Source organism: Pelecanus crispus, chromosome 12 (genome assembly GCF_030463565.1).
Source record: "Pelecanus crispus isolate bPelCri1 chromosome 12, bPelCri1.pri, whole genome shotgun sequence".
Classification (NCBI taxonomy): Eukaryota; Metazoa; Chordata; class Aves; order Pelecaniformes; family Pelecanidae; genus Pelecanus; species Pelecanus crispus.
In genome coordinates this window covers 20,574,064-20,587,481 of record NC_134654.1, presented here as the reverse complement: position 1 = coordinate 20,587,481, position 13,418 = coordinate 20,574,064, and the positions used below count along the sequence as shown (strand labels likewise).

The window sequence follows — 13,418 nt, the reverse complement described above, 5'->3', positions numbered from 1 at the left end:
CAGGTTTACCGGGGGGCCTTGCATGGAAAACGAGAGTTATGTCATTCATCAGCAAATGGGGTTGCACGTCACTGCTGCGCAGCAGAGCTTGTGCAAGGGACTTTGAGATGGTGCAAGCGAGGTGCAGGATTTGGGAGGTGGTGATGGACAGGCCAGGACAGTAAGATGGAGCCAACAACCAACGCTCTCCCCTCTCGCTCTGCATCCCCTTCCAGCGTCCCCTGCAACTGCTTCACCCTGACCCACCCACACCCTTCATGGTTCTGGTTTTTTGGCTTATTTAGTTTGGTTTTAAACCCCATGGAGATCAAATTGTGACTTGGCAGCTAACAGAGCTGGCCCTACCGGGCTCCCCAGACTGAGCGAAGATCTTGAGAAGAGACCAGAGTGAAGTCCTGGGGTGAGCTAAGCCCTCCCTGCCCCTCGCCCGGCCCCGCTGGCCGCTCACAGGGTGGCAGTGGGGTACTGCGCCCAGCCCACCTCCTTGTACGCTGCCGTCACGTGGGTGTAGATGAGGGTCTTCATCTTGGTCCAGGCGCCGTGCGCCTCCGGGGTGAAGTCGTTGGCGTATTCTTCAGCAATGACCTCCAGCATGACACCAGTGAGTTTCTGGAGGGAGGCGGACAGTGAGAGGTTAGTAACTCTCCAGGGAGCAGCTAACAGCAAATTTAGCTTTTTCCTAAAAAAAATCCTGTGGCTGAGTTCCGGGAATGACAACCCTCTGTGGGACAGACAGACATTTGGGAGGTCTGTCAACACCCCAGGGAACAGACAGGGCAGGTAACCAGCCTGCCTAGGCATGATGGGGTGCTGCTTGCAGGTTCAAGCATCTCCCTAATTTGGGCACCTTAAATTATTTAGTCCCTTCTATCATGCTTGATTCCTACAAGATGGGACGTATGGCCACAACCATGCCAGAGGGGCTGTAGGCAGGATGCAGGTAGGCAGGTTTCCCTGGGCAGGGCAAGGTATTTGCTGCTCCAGCGTTGGCTGCGTTTGGGAATGGTGGTCTGCGTGGAACAGCATCACCGTGGGACACTGAAGCCACGTGGGGTCAACTGCCACAACCAGCCAACCTTCTCTGGGAGAGGACAGGCAGCACCAGCTCGCCATGGTTCCCTCTCTCCTGCCCTCTTCCTAATTCCTAAAGCATCCCAGAGATTATTTTTTGCTCCCATCCTTTACCTTAAAGTAGATGGGCTCCACTTTGTGCTTGAGGGCATGGGCCTTGCCCACCAGGGCCAGAACAGAGGAGACCTTTTCGGAGTCATTGAGGTTCTCCACCACAGTGTTAATGGCACCCATGACCCGCCGAGCGTGCTTACGCAGTTGCAAGCTCCTCTCCATCTCCAGCGGGTCCTCCATGTGCTTGAACTGGCTGAAGTACTGCTTGGCTGATGGGAAGTTGACAAAAAACCTTCAAGAAAGAACAGACACAAAATACCATCAGGAGGGTGAGAGCAGGCTGAGAGGTTAAAGCAAAGCATGGAGTGGTGGAGATGCTGGAAACCACCCCCTTGCATCTTACACAGCCAGGGCTGCTTTTCTCATTTAATTCCCTGGGAGCTGTGGCATTCAGCTGCCTAAAAATCAGCAGGTTAATGCCTTTCTCCCCAACCTTCCCTATCTGCTACAAGGGCATTGCAGCTGGATATTTATCTACAAAGCAGAGGCAAGATTGAGTTCTTGATACCCAGGGACACCACCTAGGCATGCCAGATGCTGTATTCATGCCCACATACATCAAAACATTGTGTCCTGCCTCAGAGAGATGGAGACGAGCCTGAAAACCTCTCTTTATCCCAGCCAGCCTCCCTCTTCCCCAGTCCCACAGCAGCTTCCTGGCCCCATGGGCTTTATTCCTGCATTGCCACCCAAAACAGTCTCCCCCCGCCCAGGATGCCCCTGACTTTCACAGACCAGCTCCACCAGAGCCTCCAGCAAGATCTCAGCCCTGAGTTCCTGTCACTGCTCATCTATGCCAGGAGCCATTTTCCCCAGCATGAGGATGCCCCAAACACCCAGCTTGCCTCTTTGAGGGGCTCAGGACCCTCTTTTCTGCTGGATTAAATCAACCCAAATGAAACACAGGTGAAGCAAATGAAGCTGCGATCGCATGCTGACATGCTGAGCTCCCTCAGGAGTTGGAGGGTGGTGGGGGTTTTGAAGGGCACAAGGTGACGAGATGCAGGTCAGGGGCCACCAATACCAACACCACTGATGCCAGCACCTCAGCTGGTTGCTCTCAGCAACCGGAGCTGACGCTTGAATTGTGTTAACCACCCCCTTCCACCCAATTTACACAGGAGAGAACAGCAGCAGTGTTTTCTCCCCCCTTTCACCCAGCTTTCTCCCTCTGACAGGGCTCTCCCTGCTTCCTTCTGGGCCCCCCCTCGCCCAGATGGGAGCCAGCGAAGGATGCTCAGGAGGTGGCAGACGGCTCCTGGGAATGTCCCCCATCGTCCCCTTTGGCTCCAGACAGACACCTGGCTGCCTCCACCCCTCTCCCAGGCTGCCGTAACCCCCTCCCCAAGCACCATCCCAAACCATGTGAACCATCCCAGCCCTTTTCCCAACCATCCCTACCTCCCTCCAGGACCAGGTGGAATCCTCTTTCCCACTCACCACTCCACAAGTAATCGCAATATTGAGGACTAGACTCATTTACCACTTCTTTATCCTCCTTTTCCCCCCTCCCTTCCTTCCCCCACTCCTTTGGCTTGCGAAAGCTTGGGGGCATTGCCAAGGAAGCGGCGTGAAGCAGTGCCTGGACTGCACTGCCGCTTCTGTTGCTTCCCCAAGGCATCTGGGATTCATCAGATGGCCCAAAATAGGTTTTGGAGGTGTGAAGAGTGTGCATTGGAAAGGGTGGCGGAGGAAGGAAGGTGGAAAGGGGGAGATAAGGTGTTGCTTTTAAAACCTGGAGGGGCCTCGTGACAAAACTCCTCTTGTTATTGTGCAGCCTTCCCCCGGCAAAGCTCCTCCTGACACATCTGGTCCCTGTCAGGAGAAATAATTTCCAGGCCCGGCTGTCTCCAGCTCCTGTCACCACAGAGATGCTCAGTCCATACCCTTCAGCTCGGAGCTGTCAGAGAGGTGGTCAGGGATGGACACCGGTCCCCTGGCCTGGGGAAGGAGCCAGCTGAGGCCACGCAGATAGCACCGTTCCCAGGATTCAAGACTTCTGCCCCAAGTATTTCCCAACAGACGGACAAATGTTCCTCTTTTATAATGGAACCCTTTTTTCCATCCGGCCTCAGCATCCTTCTCCCCATATCCCATCCCTCCTCACCTCTGCACAAGCTGCTGCAGCCCCCGAGGCCACAGCTCCAGCCGGCCGTTGAGATCAATGCCCTCCAGCTATCGACAGCAACCATCCCCGCCGAGGTCGGAGCTAAAGGTTTTGCCATCCCTCCTAGCGGATCTTTTCCCCCTTACCCCCCGGCCCTGGCAGGCGTCCCCCTGGGCGCTGGGAGCAGGGGATGCTGCTGGAAATGGGACCTGCTGCCCACAGACTACCCCGATGCAGGGGGTGGAGGCTGCCACATGGTAGATGCATGCCTAAGCCTCTGAATCCCAAACCATTGGAAGTTCCCAGAAAAGTCTATTTGATCTCAGCTCAAGGGCATGATGAAAAATTCCTGATCTGAGCCAGGCTCTTTCAGCAGAAGGGGTACAGCAAGGGGGGACCTACCCCTGCATAACCAGGAATTGCAGCATCCCCCCCGCCCTGAGAAGGACCGAAAGGAGCCGCTGGGACCGATGCCCTTCAGGAGCAGAGGCTTCATACCTCACCCACAGCACCACCTCCACCTCTCTGCCACTTTCAGCCAGCTATGCCAGGAGCAAAGATTGATTAAACCCCAAAAAGTCGCCAATCTGGGCATCCCTGGGCCAGTGAAGGATCCATATATTTAGTTTCCAGCCTTTCCCCACCGCACAGACCGTCGTGATGTCCCCATGGGAGCTGAGCCCAGCAGCTTTCCTAAGGGACCCGCGAGACTAAGGGACTCCAGTGGTGCTGGAGGGATGTAAAACCAGCAACCCCCTGGTTTATGTGCTCAACCCTGTGTGCTGTTTGCTCGCTTTCATCGATGGAGCTGAAACAGGGGAGCCCAAACCATCTTTGCTTCAAGTTGAAAAGCAAATCCGTGGCCAGCCAGAGACCTGCAGCCATCTCTCCTTGGGCAGCGCCTCTCTGCAGGGCTGGAGAAAGGCAGGCGCCTGCAGCAAGAACTTCTGGCCTGGAGCAAATATTTGAGTTGTCCAACCAAGAAAAAGAGGGAAGGAGGCTCACTCAGTGGTAGTTGTTAATAAACAGAGAAGATTAATTTAACACAAAGGTTAAATATAACCAGAGGAAAGGAGGAGGGGGAAAAAAAAAAAAAAGGAAGAAATAAAATACCTCAAACAATAGCGAATTAGAAGAGGTGTCAGTTGGGATTTTTCTATCTAAAGAACATTTTTTGAGAGTTCAAACATCTCAGGCTCTGGAATTTTGTTGGCTCATTATGTGTGTGCGTGTGTGTTTTGGGCTTTTTCTTCATCGGAGTCATTAAAAAGATGATATTTACCATTGCATATCACACAAAATGATGATTGATAGAAACCAGATGCCTGCATACCAATCTCATTAAATTTCTTTTTAAGCAATTCCATTCTGCACCCGCTAATTTGTACTCTGCGAGCTACATCTGGACCCAATGGACAGGATGTCAGGATTGCTTTTCCTCTCTCGTTTGCCCTTGTAACAACTTTAAGGACACAACCATTCCCAGTAGCAGAGCCAAAGGAAATAATTAAGGTGCAAGACCACTGCAGTCACTGGGAACCCATTTTTTGTTCAGGAGGACAGATGCCACTTCTCCTCCTATCTCCCCATCTTCCTCTCTCTCCTTGGACCCCGCAGAACAAACCCCACACAGAGGAAATCTTCAAGCCCAGCCATCTCCTTCCTTTCCCAGCTGTAAAAAGGAAGGAAGCTGCTTGCTTGGTCCCCTGAGCACCTAAACCCTTGATGCTTCACTTACCCTGTTTGCAAACCGTGGGGAAAAAATGCTAGCAAGGCCTTGAAGCTGCTGGGAGGCTTCAGCTGAACCCCCAGCCAGCACTTGTAGACTTTTTTTTGCTAGATTTTCCTACTGATGCTTTCATGTTTTCTCTCGCCTCACCCCTCTACGTGGGAGAATCTCTCTAACGCAGCCTGGAGTCTCTCCGCGTCCCTTTTCAAACCTCTCCTTCCAGCTCCTTTCTGCTCGGGTGCCTACAAAGCAGCTGATAATGGGTGGGCAGGTGGTGTGTGGTGCTGCTATTTATTACGCTGAGGGCTGTCTCACCGCTTCGCCTGCACGTTCCCCCTGCTCCTCCCAGCCACCTGTAGTCTATCGTCCTATCTTCAGGCTGGGGCAGGGGTGCTGGGTCCTGCCTGTGTTTACAGCTCCCAGCCCAAGGTGAGAAAGGTCTCAGCCATGTCAATGCTACTCCCCAGCAAGACAGAAAAAGGCAAAACTAACTGGAGGAAGAAGAGGATGGTGCCTGCTTGCCTCTACAGCACAGCTCTGCCCCCATCCTCTCTCCGAGGGCTCACGCACCGGTGGCGATGATGGTGGGCAGCATCTCCAGCTCTGGCGCGGGAGGGCTGGAGGGAAAAGGGCTAAGCCCCCGGTCCACACACTGATGCTAAATTCAACTTCTTCTACAGCTGAAGGAGAAGAGGTGTAGCTGGCCTTCCTCCAGGTGAAGCCCACATCCCGCTGCAAAGCCTCGGGAGCAGACTCCAACACAACGCTGAGCCGTGCTTGGAGGTTGTAACATCCCAGACACTGCAGAGCACCAGGGCAGAGGGACCAGGACACCCCAGTGAGCAAAGATGCAGCCAAATACATTTAGGCACGAGCTAGCAACCCACGGGAGCGCATCCTGCTCGCTCATGAGTGCACAACTTGCACCTCCAAGTCCTCATTGCTGTTGTCTTCCCCTACCACGTATGTGGATTCAGCCCAAAGCCTCTTAGCTGCGTAGATGAACCTTTAGGCTAGGGGTAAGGACAGCTTTCATTAGATAAATGAATTAACAGCGCCAAAGTAGCTTTCTCACATGCCTTAGGTTTCCTATGGCCCTTGCAATCCCCTTCGCTCAGTGCCTTCATCTGCAGAGTCATCCTCATCCTCCATATGTGTGTCCCTGCCCCTCTCTGCTGCCAAACCGCTGTCCCTGCCCGTGTCCCTGCCCGCTGGGTGCAAGCAGCACGCAGGGACGGCCACATCGGCCACCTCCACCCCACCACCAGCATCTCCCCCTGCAGCAGACACCCTTCCTACAGCTCTGCCGAGCGGGGTCAGCGTGGCCCAGCAGGGTCCATGGGTATTAGGAAATGATGCTAAAACATGACTCTTGCCTCTGAGGCATAGAGTGAGCATAGAGCTTGCTGGAGCCCAGCTGCATGTCCTCAACCCCCAGGGACGGCGGAGGGGTTTGGGGGTGGAATACAACCCCTGTCCGGGTGGAGAAGGGGTAACCCAGATTCACAAAGACATGGGATGGGATGCGCTGGGATGTGCCATCCATCCAGTAAAATTGGGAACCTGATTTTTGCTGGCATCTGCCACCACCTCTCCTCTCCAACGCTCCCGTGCCAATTTCCAGCAGTCCCAGCTCGGCGTTACCAGCGGCTCCGCCGGCCGCTTGCCCCTGGCGCTGTGCTCCAGCAGGATTGCCAGCCAGCCAGCACTCCCCGTTCCCTGGCCGCGCTCAGTGCTTGCCAGCCCACCAAGGGCTGTCCTGACATTTCCCTGCCTTTAATGAGCGCTGAAACTCCACAGACGGGTGCTCACCGAGCCGTGTTCAGAGGTACAGCCCCGCTCCACTGCAGCAGCCTCATTAATGGAGCCAGTTAGCAGAGTGGAGGTGACTTGGCCCTCACCTCCTGCTCTGGGGAAGGGATTTTCAGGGCTGGTACCAACATATCCGGCACGTCCTCAGCCATAGCCAGGGAAACGATACAGGGACAGCATCTGACCCCCCCTGTGCCTTTGCTTCCCTTAGCCAGGGATGTCCTTGCAGCTCTTGGGGTGTCAAGTGGGATCTTTCTAGCCCTGCACAGCTCACAAGCGACATAAGGGCAGCCCTGAGACAGGGGACATGGGAAAGGCTCTTCTCGGGTCACCCCGAGAGCTGCTGACAGCCTCGAGGCCGCGGCTGGTGCGGGATGTGCCGCAGGGATCCCTGCGCAGCCGCCTTGGCTGTGAAGCAGCCGCGAGGGCTGGTTCCAGGTGCTGCAATCAGAGAGAAAACGCAGCCGGTGAAAAGGGGCTGCTTCTAGACAGAGCTTATTAAACCCACGCTCACCCCCTTCACTGCTTGTGGAGGGGGCTGTTGTTTTGGAAAATGTTCCTCGTGCTTGTCCTCACCAGCAGAGCAGAGTCCTGCTGCTCTTGGGCTCTCCTTGTCTCCAGAAAAACACGTCTCCAGCTTGACTGCAATGATTCACGAGTGAGTGACAAGCCGTGGGACAGGGACATTGCTGCACAGAAGGTCGGTCTCTTCACTGGGCCCTTTTCAAAGCGAGACATTGCAGCAGGGGGATCTCTTTGAGCTGCTTTGCTCTGAAATTTACCCATCAGCAGCCAGGAACAGACCCCTTCCCTACGGCCACCTCCACAAAACACATGTTGGCTTTGGGCGTAGCTGCAAAATCATTTCTTTAAATGCCATTTTTGGGTGGATTCAACCCATTTTTTTAGATTCAGCTGAAAAAAAAAGGGTTTTCTGCATTGCCAGACTCATTACTCAGGCTCTTTCCTATTTTAACCTAAAACTTACAATAAAGTCTGGCATCCAAGGAGTGCTTTTATATTTCAAAGCTCTTTGCAAACTGTCTGAATCCAGGTGTGTCAGCTCCGACTAAGCAGCTGTCGAAATCCAGGGGCCTGATTCTGTATTGGCAATCCTTTCGCTTCCCCTCCTACAGCTCCTGAGAGGGAAAGAGCCTATCAGGAGTGGTAGAGAAGGTAACAGTTTTGGAAATTTGGAAAGCTGATGGGTCTGGAGCGGAGATGGAGGGAACAGTGATGGAGAAACCCTGTGGACATGGCACAGCCCGCAGTGAATGTGGCAGGTTGCATTGCCTGTGCTCGGCACGGCATTAACATTTGGTGCAATGAGTTAATTTGCCTGGGAGTTAATAGAAACTATCCCTGAGTGTTATCCCCTGATGGGATCCATAAAGTTTTGTGCTCCCACATCTGTGACGGCAGTACATGTGTGTGGGTGTGGGAGCGAATGCGTGTGACGGTCAGCCCAGGCTGGTGTCCTGGGCTTAGTTGGGGTCTGCAAAGAAGAGAGCATCCCGAGCCCCCGCTGATGCTCACCCCTGCTCGCCTGGGTGCTCTCTGTGCCACAGAGGGTGGGCAGCAGGAGGGCTGAGCCGCCTGGGTGCTTGCATCCCCTGGCACATTCTTGGAGCGTGCAGTATTGGCAATAAACCATTGTGAGGGCATTAGAGAAAGGGGGATGCTTGGGGAGTGACGGCTGCGTGCTTGAAGGGCTCCTGCACCACACAGCGAGGGGTAATGCAGATGCCAGAGCTGCTGAAGGCTGCCCTGCTCCCCCCACATGCCTGGGCTCCCCTGCTGTCAGCTCTCTAGTGAGGGGTGTTTTTCAAAAATGACAGATGGGGAAACTGAGGCACAGCAATGAGCCCAGGGGCATGGGAAGGCTACAGGTGAGCTGCAGCCCAGGGCTCCCAGCCGTGCTGGCTGGTGTGTCTGCTCAGGAGCGACCCAGCCAATATGCATGGCCCCAGATGTGCAGGTCGAGGCTCCAGCTCTAGCTCCAGCTCCAGCAAGGGTTAAGGTGGCGGCTGTGAGAAGATGAGCATGTCGAGGAGACTGTGCTTCCTCCAGCGTGAGGCTCCCCCACCGAGGAAATTGTCAATTAGCGACATAGTTTTAACCACACAGCGCAGATTCCCATGATCTGGTGGCTGCTCAGCCAGAAGTCCCCATTATTCGTGTTTATGTCCCCTGGGACCCCAGAAGCCCTGCGAGATCAGGACCCCACTGTGCTGCTGGCAGGGCACTTGAACAAACATAGGGTTTGCTATGGCTTCAGGCACCAGCAGCAGCCACAAAGGCTGGCAACCTGAGGCTCTGTGCCTCAGTTTCCCCATCTGCAAAGCATGGAAAGGCTGGGGGTGGAGAAGGAGGTTGCCGGGCAGGGGCTGAAGGAGGGGCAGAGGGAGCCAGACTGGGTTCCTGCAGGATGCTGGCACTGCAGCCCTTCCCATCACCGCCTTTTGGGTGGGCACTGCTGCCTCCCCGCCGCTGCCCTCAGGGCACAGGGTCAGGCCCCAGATTAATTTCCACCCTTTACCTCCAGTGGTGCTGCAAATCCCCAGCCCTTCCCACATGGGAAAAAGTAATTCCCTGCCCTCAGCAGATCCGAAGGGATAGAGAGGGAACAGAGCAGGAAAGCATGGAGATACCCTCTGCCACCAGACACAGGCAACTGGCCGGTCGCAACCCCGACAACAGACATGTGGCTGCTAACAGATTTGCCTGATTTCCTGCCCTGCACAGTGGGGTTGCACCAAATGCAGCCGTGCATCCCCCTTCCCCTTCCTCAGCCACCCTTGTGAACATCACTTTCTGCCTCAGTTTCCCTAGCAAGGTGGTGAGCAACACCAGCCCTGTACTGGTAAAGCACGGAGCTGGCTGGGGCAGCTCTCAGCCCCCGGCACATTGCATGTGTGCGCACCCAAAAGCGTACTGGGCAGGTCAGCTCGCACCACACCGGTGGTCGCCCACCACCCCTTCCCCAGTCCTGACCTCTGGAGCTGCTGAATCATGTCTTGGGAAGTGGCTGCCGCCCGCCCGCACTGCCCAGGCTCCCGGCGGCCTCCACGCATGACCCACTTCTCCCGGTGGCTGAGGCCAGCTGGGAAATGCAGCTGGGAGAGCGGCGGCCGCCGGTGCTCCCACCCCTGGCCAGGGCTGCCCTGCTTTCGCCAGGCGCGTGCTTCCCTGGGGAGCTCAGGTGGAGCTTGTCGGAGCTCGCAGCGGGAGCGGGGCTCAGGGCAGCAGCATGAAGTCCTCTTTGGGGATGGGGTTTGCTGCTGGGGGGGGAAGCTCATGGCACGGGGATGCAGGCAGGTACGCTGCTCCAACCAGTGCTGGAGGGGACAGTAGCTCTCCCAAATTACACCGCCATTCCCAGGGATGTGCACCAAAAGTCCAGACCTCACTTGAAGCATCCCAGGGAAGCTCTGGCTGAAGGATTGGGTGGTGGGTTTAGCTGGGACATGCCAGCGCATGTGCCATGGCCAAGCATGCAAAGGCTCCCAAGGAGCCAGGGTTCACTCTAGGAGCCAGCTCAGTCCTGCCCTGTTGGCACAGCAGGGGGAAACCCCTCACCACGGTGCCACAACTCTCCCTGGAAGAAAAAACCTGGACCAGAAACTTCTACTGGGAAAGTTTGAGTTGGGACCAGAGCTCGGCCACATGGTCCCTGCTGCCACATCTCGCTGCCCCTTGTCCCCAGCCCTGCTCTGAGCCCCATGACTGCACGCAGGGACACCAAAAACAATGAGGTGCCCTGGGTGAATCCCCCGTGGCATTGCCACGAATCCCTCTGTGCCAGCCGCGGGCACCCGACCATGCTCCCTGTGCTCGCAGGCAGGGAGGCACCCGGCTGCGCTTGCGGATGGGGCCACGGCATGACCTGGGTGCCAGGCAAGAAGCTGGCCGTGCACAGCCGCTGGCCAAGCCCCGTGCTGAAGCTCATGGGATTGGGAAAAGGGAAAATTTGCATCCCCCAGACCTCTGCCATGTGCGGGCTTCAAACCCAGCCCAGGTGGGTTTGGTGTCCCCAGCCACGGGGCTGTCGCACCTCCAGACCACCCCGTTCGGCTACACGGAGGGGAGGGCTATGGGGAATGGGCTCAGCCGTTAGTTGGCTCTGCGAGAAGGAAATGTTTGAGAAGGAGGCAGAGAGGGGATGCAAACATCATTTTGGATTCTCTGCGGAGGGGTCTTGCTAGGACAATCCTGTTGCAGTGCTGGCAGCGAGCCTGGAGGGGAACAGGCTCTGCTCACCGGCACGTCTGGGGAACCTCTGCTCTCTGCAGATCCCGTGGGTTTGGGGCATTAGCTCTCAGCCTCTTGGAAAACTTTTGGATGATTATTAATAAACAGCACATCCATCCCAGGGGTTCTCTGAGCACCCACAGTCCCCTGTTGCAGGAGCAAAATGGGAAGGACACAACCCAGTCTCCCGTCTCCTGCCTGGGGAGCCTGGGGTTGGGTCCAGGCAGGAGCCTGACCAGGGAGATCCCGGTGTTGCTGGTCCCCGGGATGGGTGGTGGGAGCTTTGTCTCTCCAGAAAGCATCTTTGCTGTTTGCCAACAGATCAGTGTGGGCATCTCGCCTGCCCCTCTCCTTGCCCTGCCCGTCCTCCTCTCGCCTCTTAAATAAGGGAAATGGCCTGCTGGTGCTGCACCCCACTGATACCCCAAACTCCCGGTGTCCACGGGACCCTGTGGGATTCCCGCTCAGTGCTTTCCCGGACGAGGGTCGCACCCTCAGACAACGCAAGAAAACCCACCTGCCTCTGTCCCCCACCTCAAGAGCATCTCCCCCGTTTTGGTTTCAGGCGCAGACACAGGGCTTGTGAGCTGCCCGTCTCTGCCGCACAGCCCCACGCCGTCGGGCGATGCTCCGCATCCCGCTCCCGGGGCGGCTGGGTCCCTGCCCCCCCCGCTGCCCCCCTCTCCTGCCTGTGCCCCCCCGCGCCCCCTTCCAGCACTAACTTCAGCACTCTCCTTCCCGCCGACGCTGCCACCGGAGGGACAGATGGTGCCCTCGGAGACACACCTGCTGGGGTTTTATCTTGGCTCCCAGTTTGCATTATTTCACCCGCCAGCCTGCTACGTACCAATGCCATCCGCACGCAGCTAACTGGGGGGGGGGGGGGGGGTGTAAAATAAAAAAAATATCCCCAACCCACCCAAGCCTGGCGAGCAGAGCCCGGCGCCACTATCCCCCCGTGTCCGCTGCCCCCCCAGCTCCATCCGCCGGCTAAGGTGACCTTTGCGAGGGAAGCAGCTTCCCCCAAAGTCCCCAGCAAGGCTCCCCCCCTCTCCCCCCGCTGCCGCCACCCGGCTCAAAGGTGTGGAAATCAGAGGAGTGCTGCGAAACCCTGCCTGCTCCCAGCCAGCGAATACACCCAGCCAGCTCCCCACTCACTGTCATTCATTTCAGTTCAGTTATATATATTGTTCTGCCTCTTTCTCAGCTATAAAGAGATTTGGTTGGATTTGCTGCTTCTTTTTTTTTTTTTTGGTTTGTTTTTTTAAATACCTGATGAGTATGGAGACCCCAACGTCCTCGCAGTTTGCATATACTCTGCTCCATGTCTCTTGAATAACCTTTTTTTCTGCGTCTGAAATCTCTTCACTTCTTTCCCATCTCTCAATCTCCATTTCTCCCTGGACTTTCTCCATGAAAAACAGCCGGCACGATCCTCCAGGAAGCCAGGAGGAGATAAAGAGAGATGTGTGTGAGCGGGTATATCCTGCGAGAAGAGACAAGGTGTTTGCTCAGCAGCCGTGCGGGTGCTGGCGGCTCTGCCGACGTGTGGATGTATATGTGTGTGTGTGCGAGCGCGGCTGCCTGTCGGCGTGTTTATATATGTAATTTAAAAAAATATCCCGGAGGTATGATGCACGCAATTAGATTTCAGATCTCCTAGTGCTGTCCATGGCTGTAGTTAGCTTCAGCTCGGCTCGGATGTGTGTGGCTGACTGATGGGGAACTGCCTAAAAGTAAAATATTCAAAGGCATTGCAAGACCAGCCTCTTTACCAATGTGTGAACGTGAGCTCACTTTCTCCCTCTCTCCTCCTCTCTCCCACTCCTCCCTCCTTCCCTTTTTTTTTCTGCCCAAAAGGGAAGGGATGAGGGAGATGTTCTGGGCAACATCAGGACGGTGCTGGGGGGGGGGGGGGCGGGTTAAGGCTGGAAGTTTTTTTTCAGCACTTGTAAACAGCTCAGAGGAAATTCAGAATCCAAAGTGCCGAGTTAAAGTTATCCCAACTGCTGGCTGCGCTGAGCTCTGCCTCAGCTCTCCCCCTTGCACTCCCTTATTTTGCAGGCGGTTGTGTTTTGAAGGATGGATCCTCACTCACCTCTGGTGTCCGGGCTGCATGGACAGTCGAGGCGAGAGGGGAGTACATGGTGCCCCCACTCACGGGCATCTCTCTGCCACCCAAAGGAGATCGTGGTCTGTCCCACAGGGACTTTTTTAATGATAAGAAATTGCTCTCCCTTCTCTTGGCAGGAACCGATTGTAAAGAGATCCAGAGATAAGGCACTCGTGAAATGAATATATTATTGTTTTGTGATTGCATCGCTCCTGGTGGCG

The 13,418-nt window shown here is 55.7% G+C and overlaps 1 protein-coding gene across 1 annotated transcript; it reads right to left on the bottom strand.

Moving 5' to 3' along the window:
- Positions 1-444: 444 nt before the first annotated feature.
- On the bottom strand, positions 445-12,499 carry CYGB (cytoglobin). Its single transcript, XM_075720230.1, has 3 exons — positions 12,357-12,499; positions 1,186-1,417; positions 445-609 (listed from the first exon to the last, which is right to left on the bottom strand). The coding sequence occupies exons 1-3, from the start codon at positions 12,497-12,499 to the stop codon at positions 445-447; spliced, it is 540 nt and encodes a 179-aa protein (XP_075576345.1).
- Between the last annotated feature and the right edge of the window lie 919 nt (positions 12,500-13,418).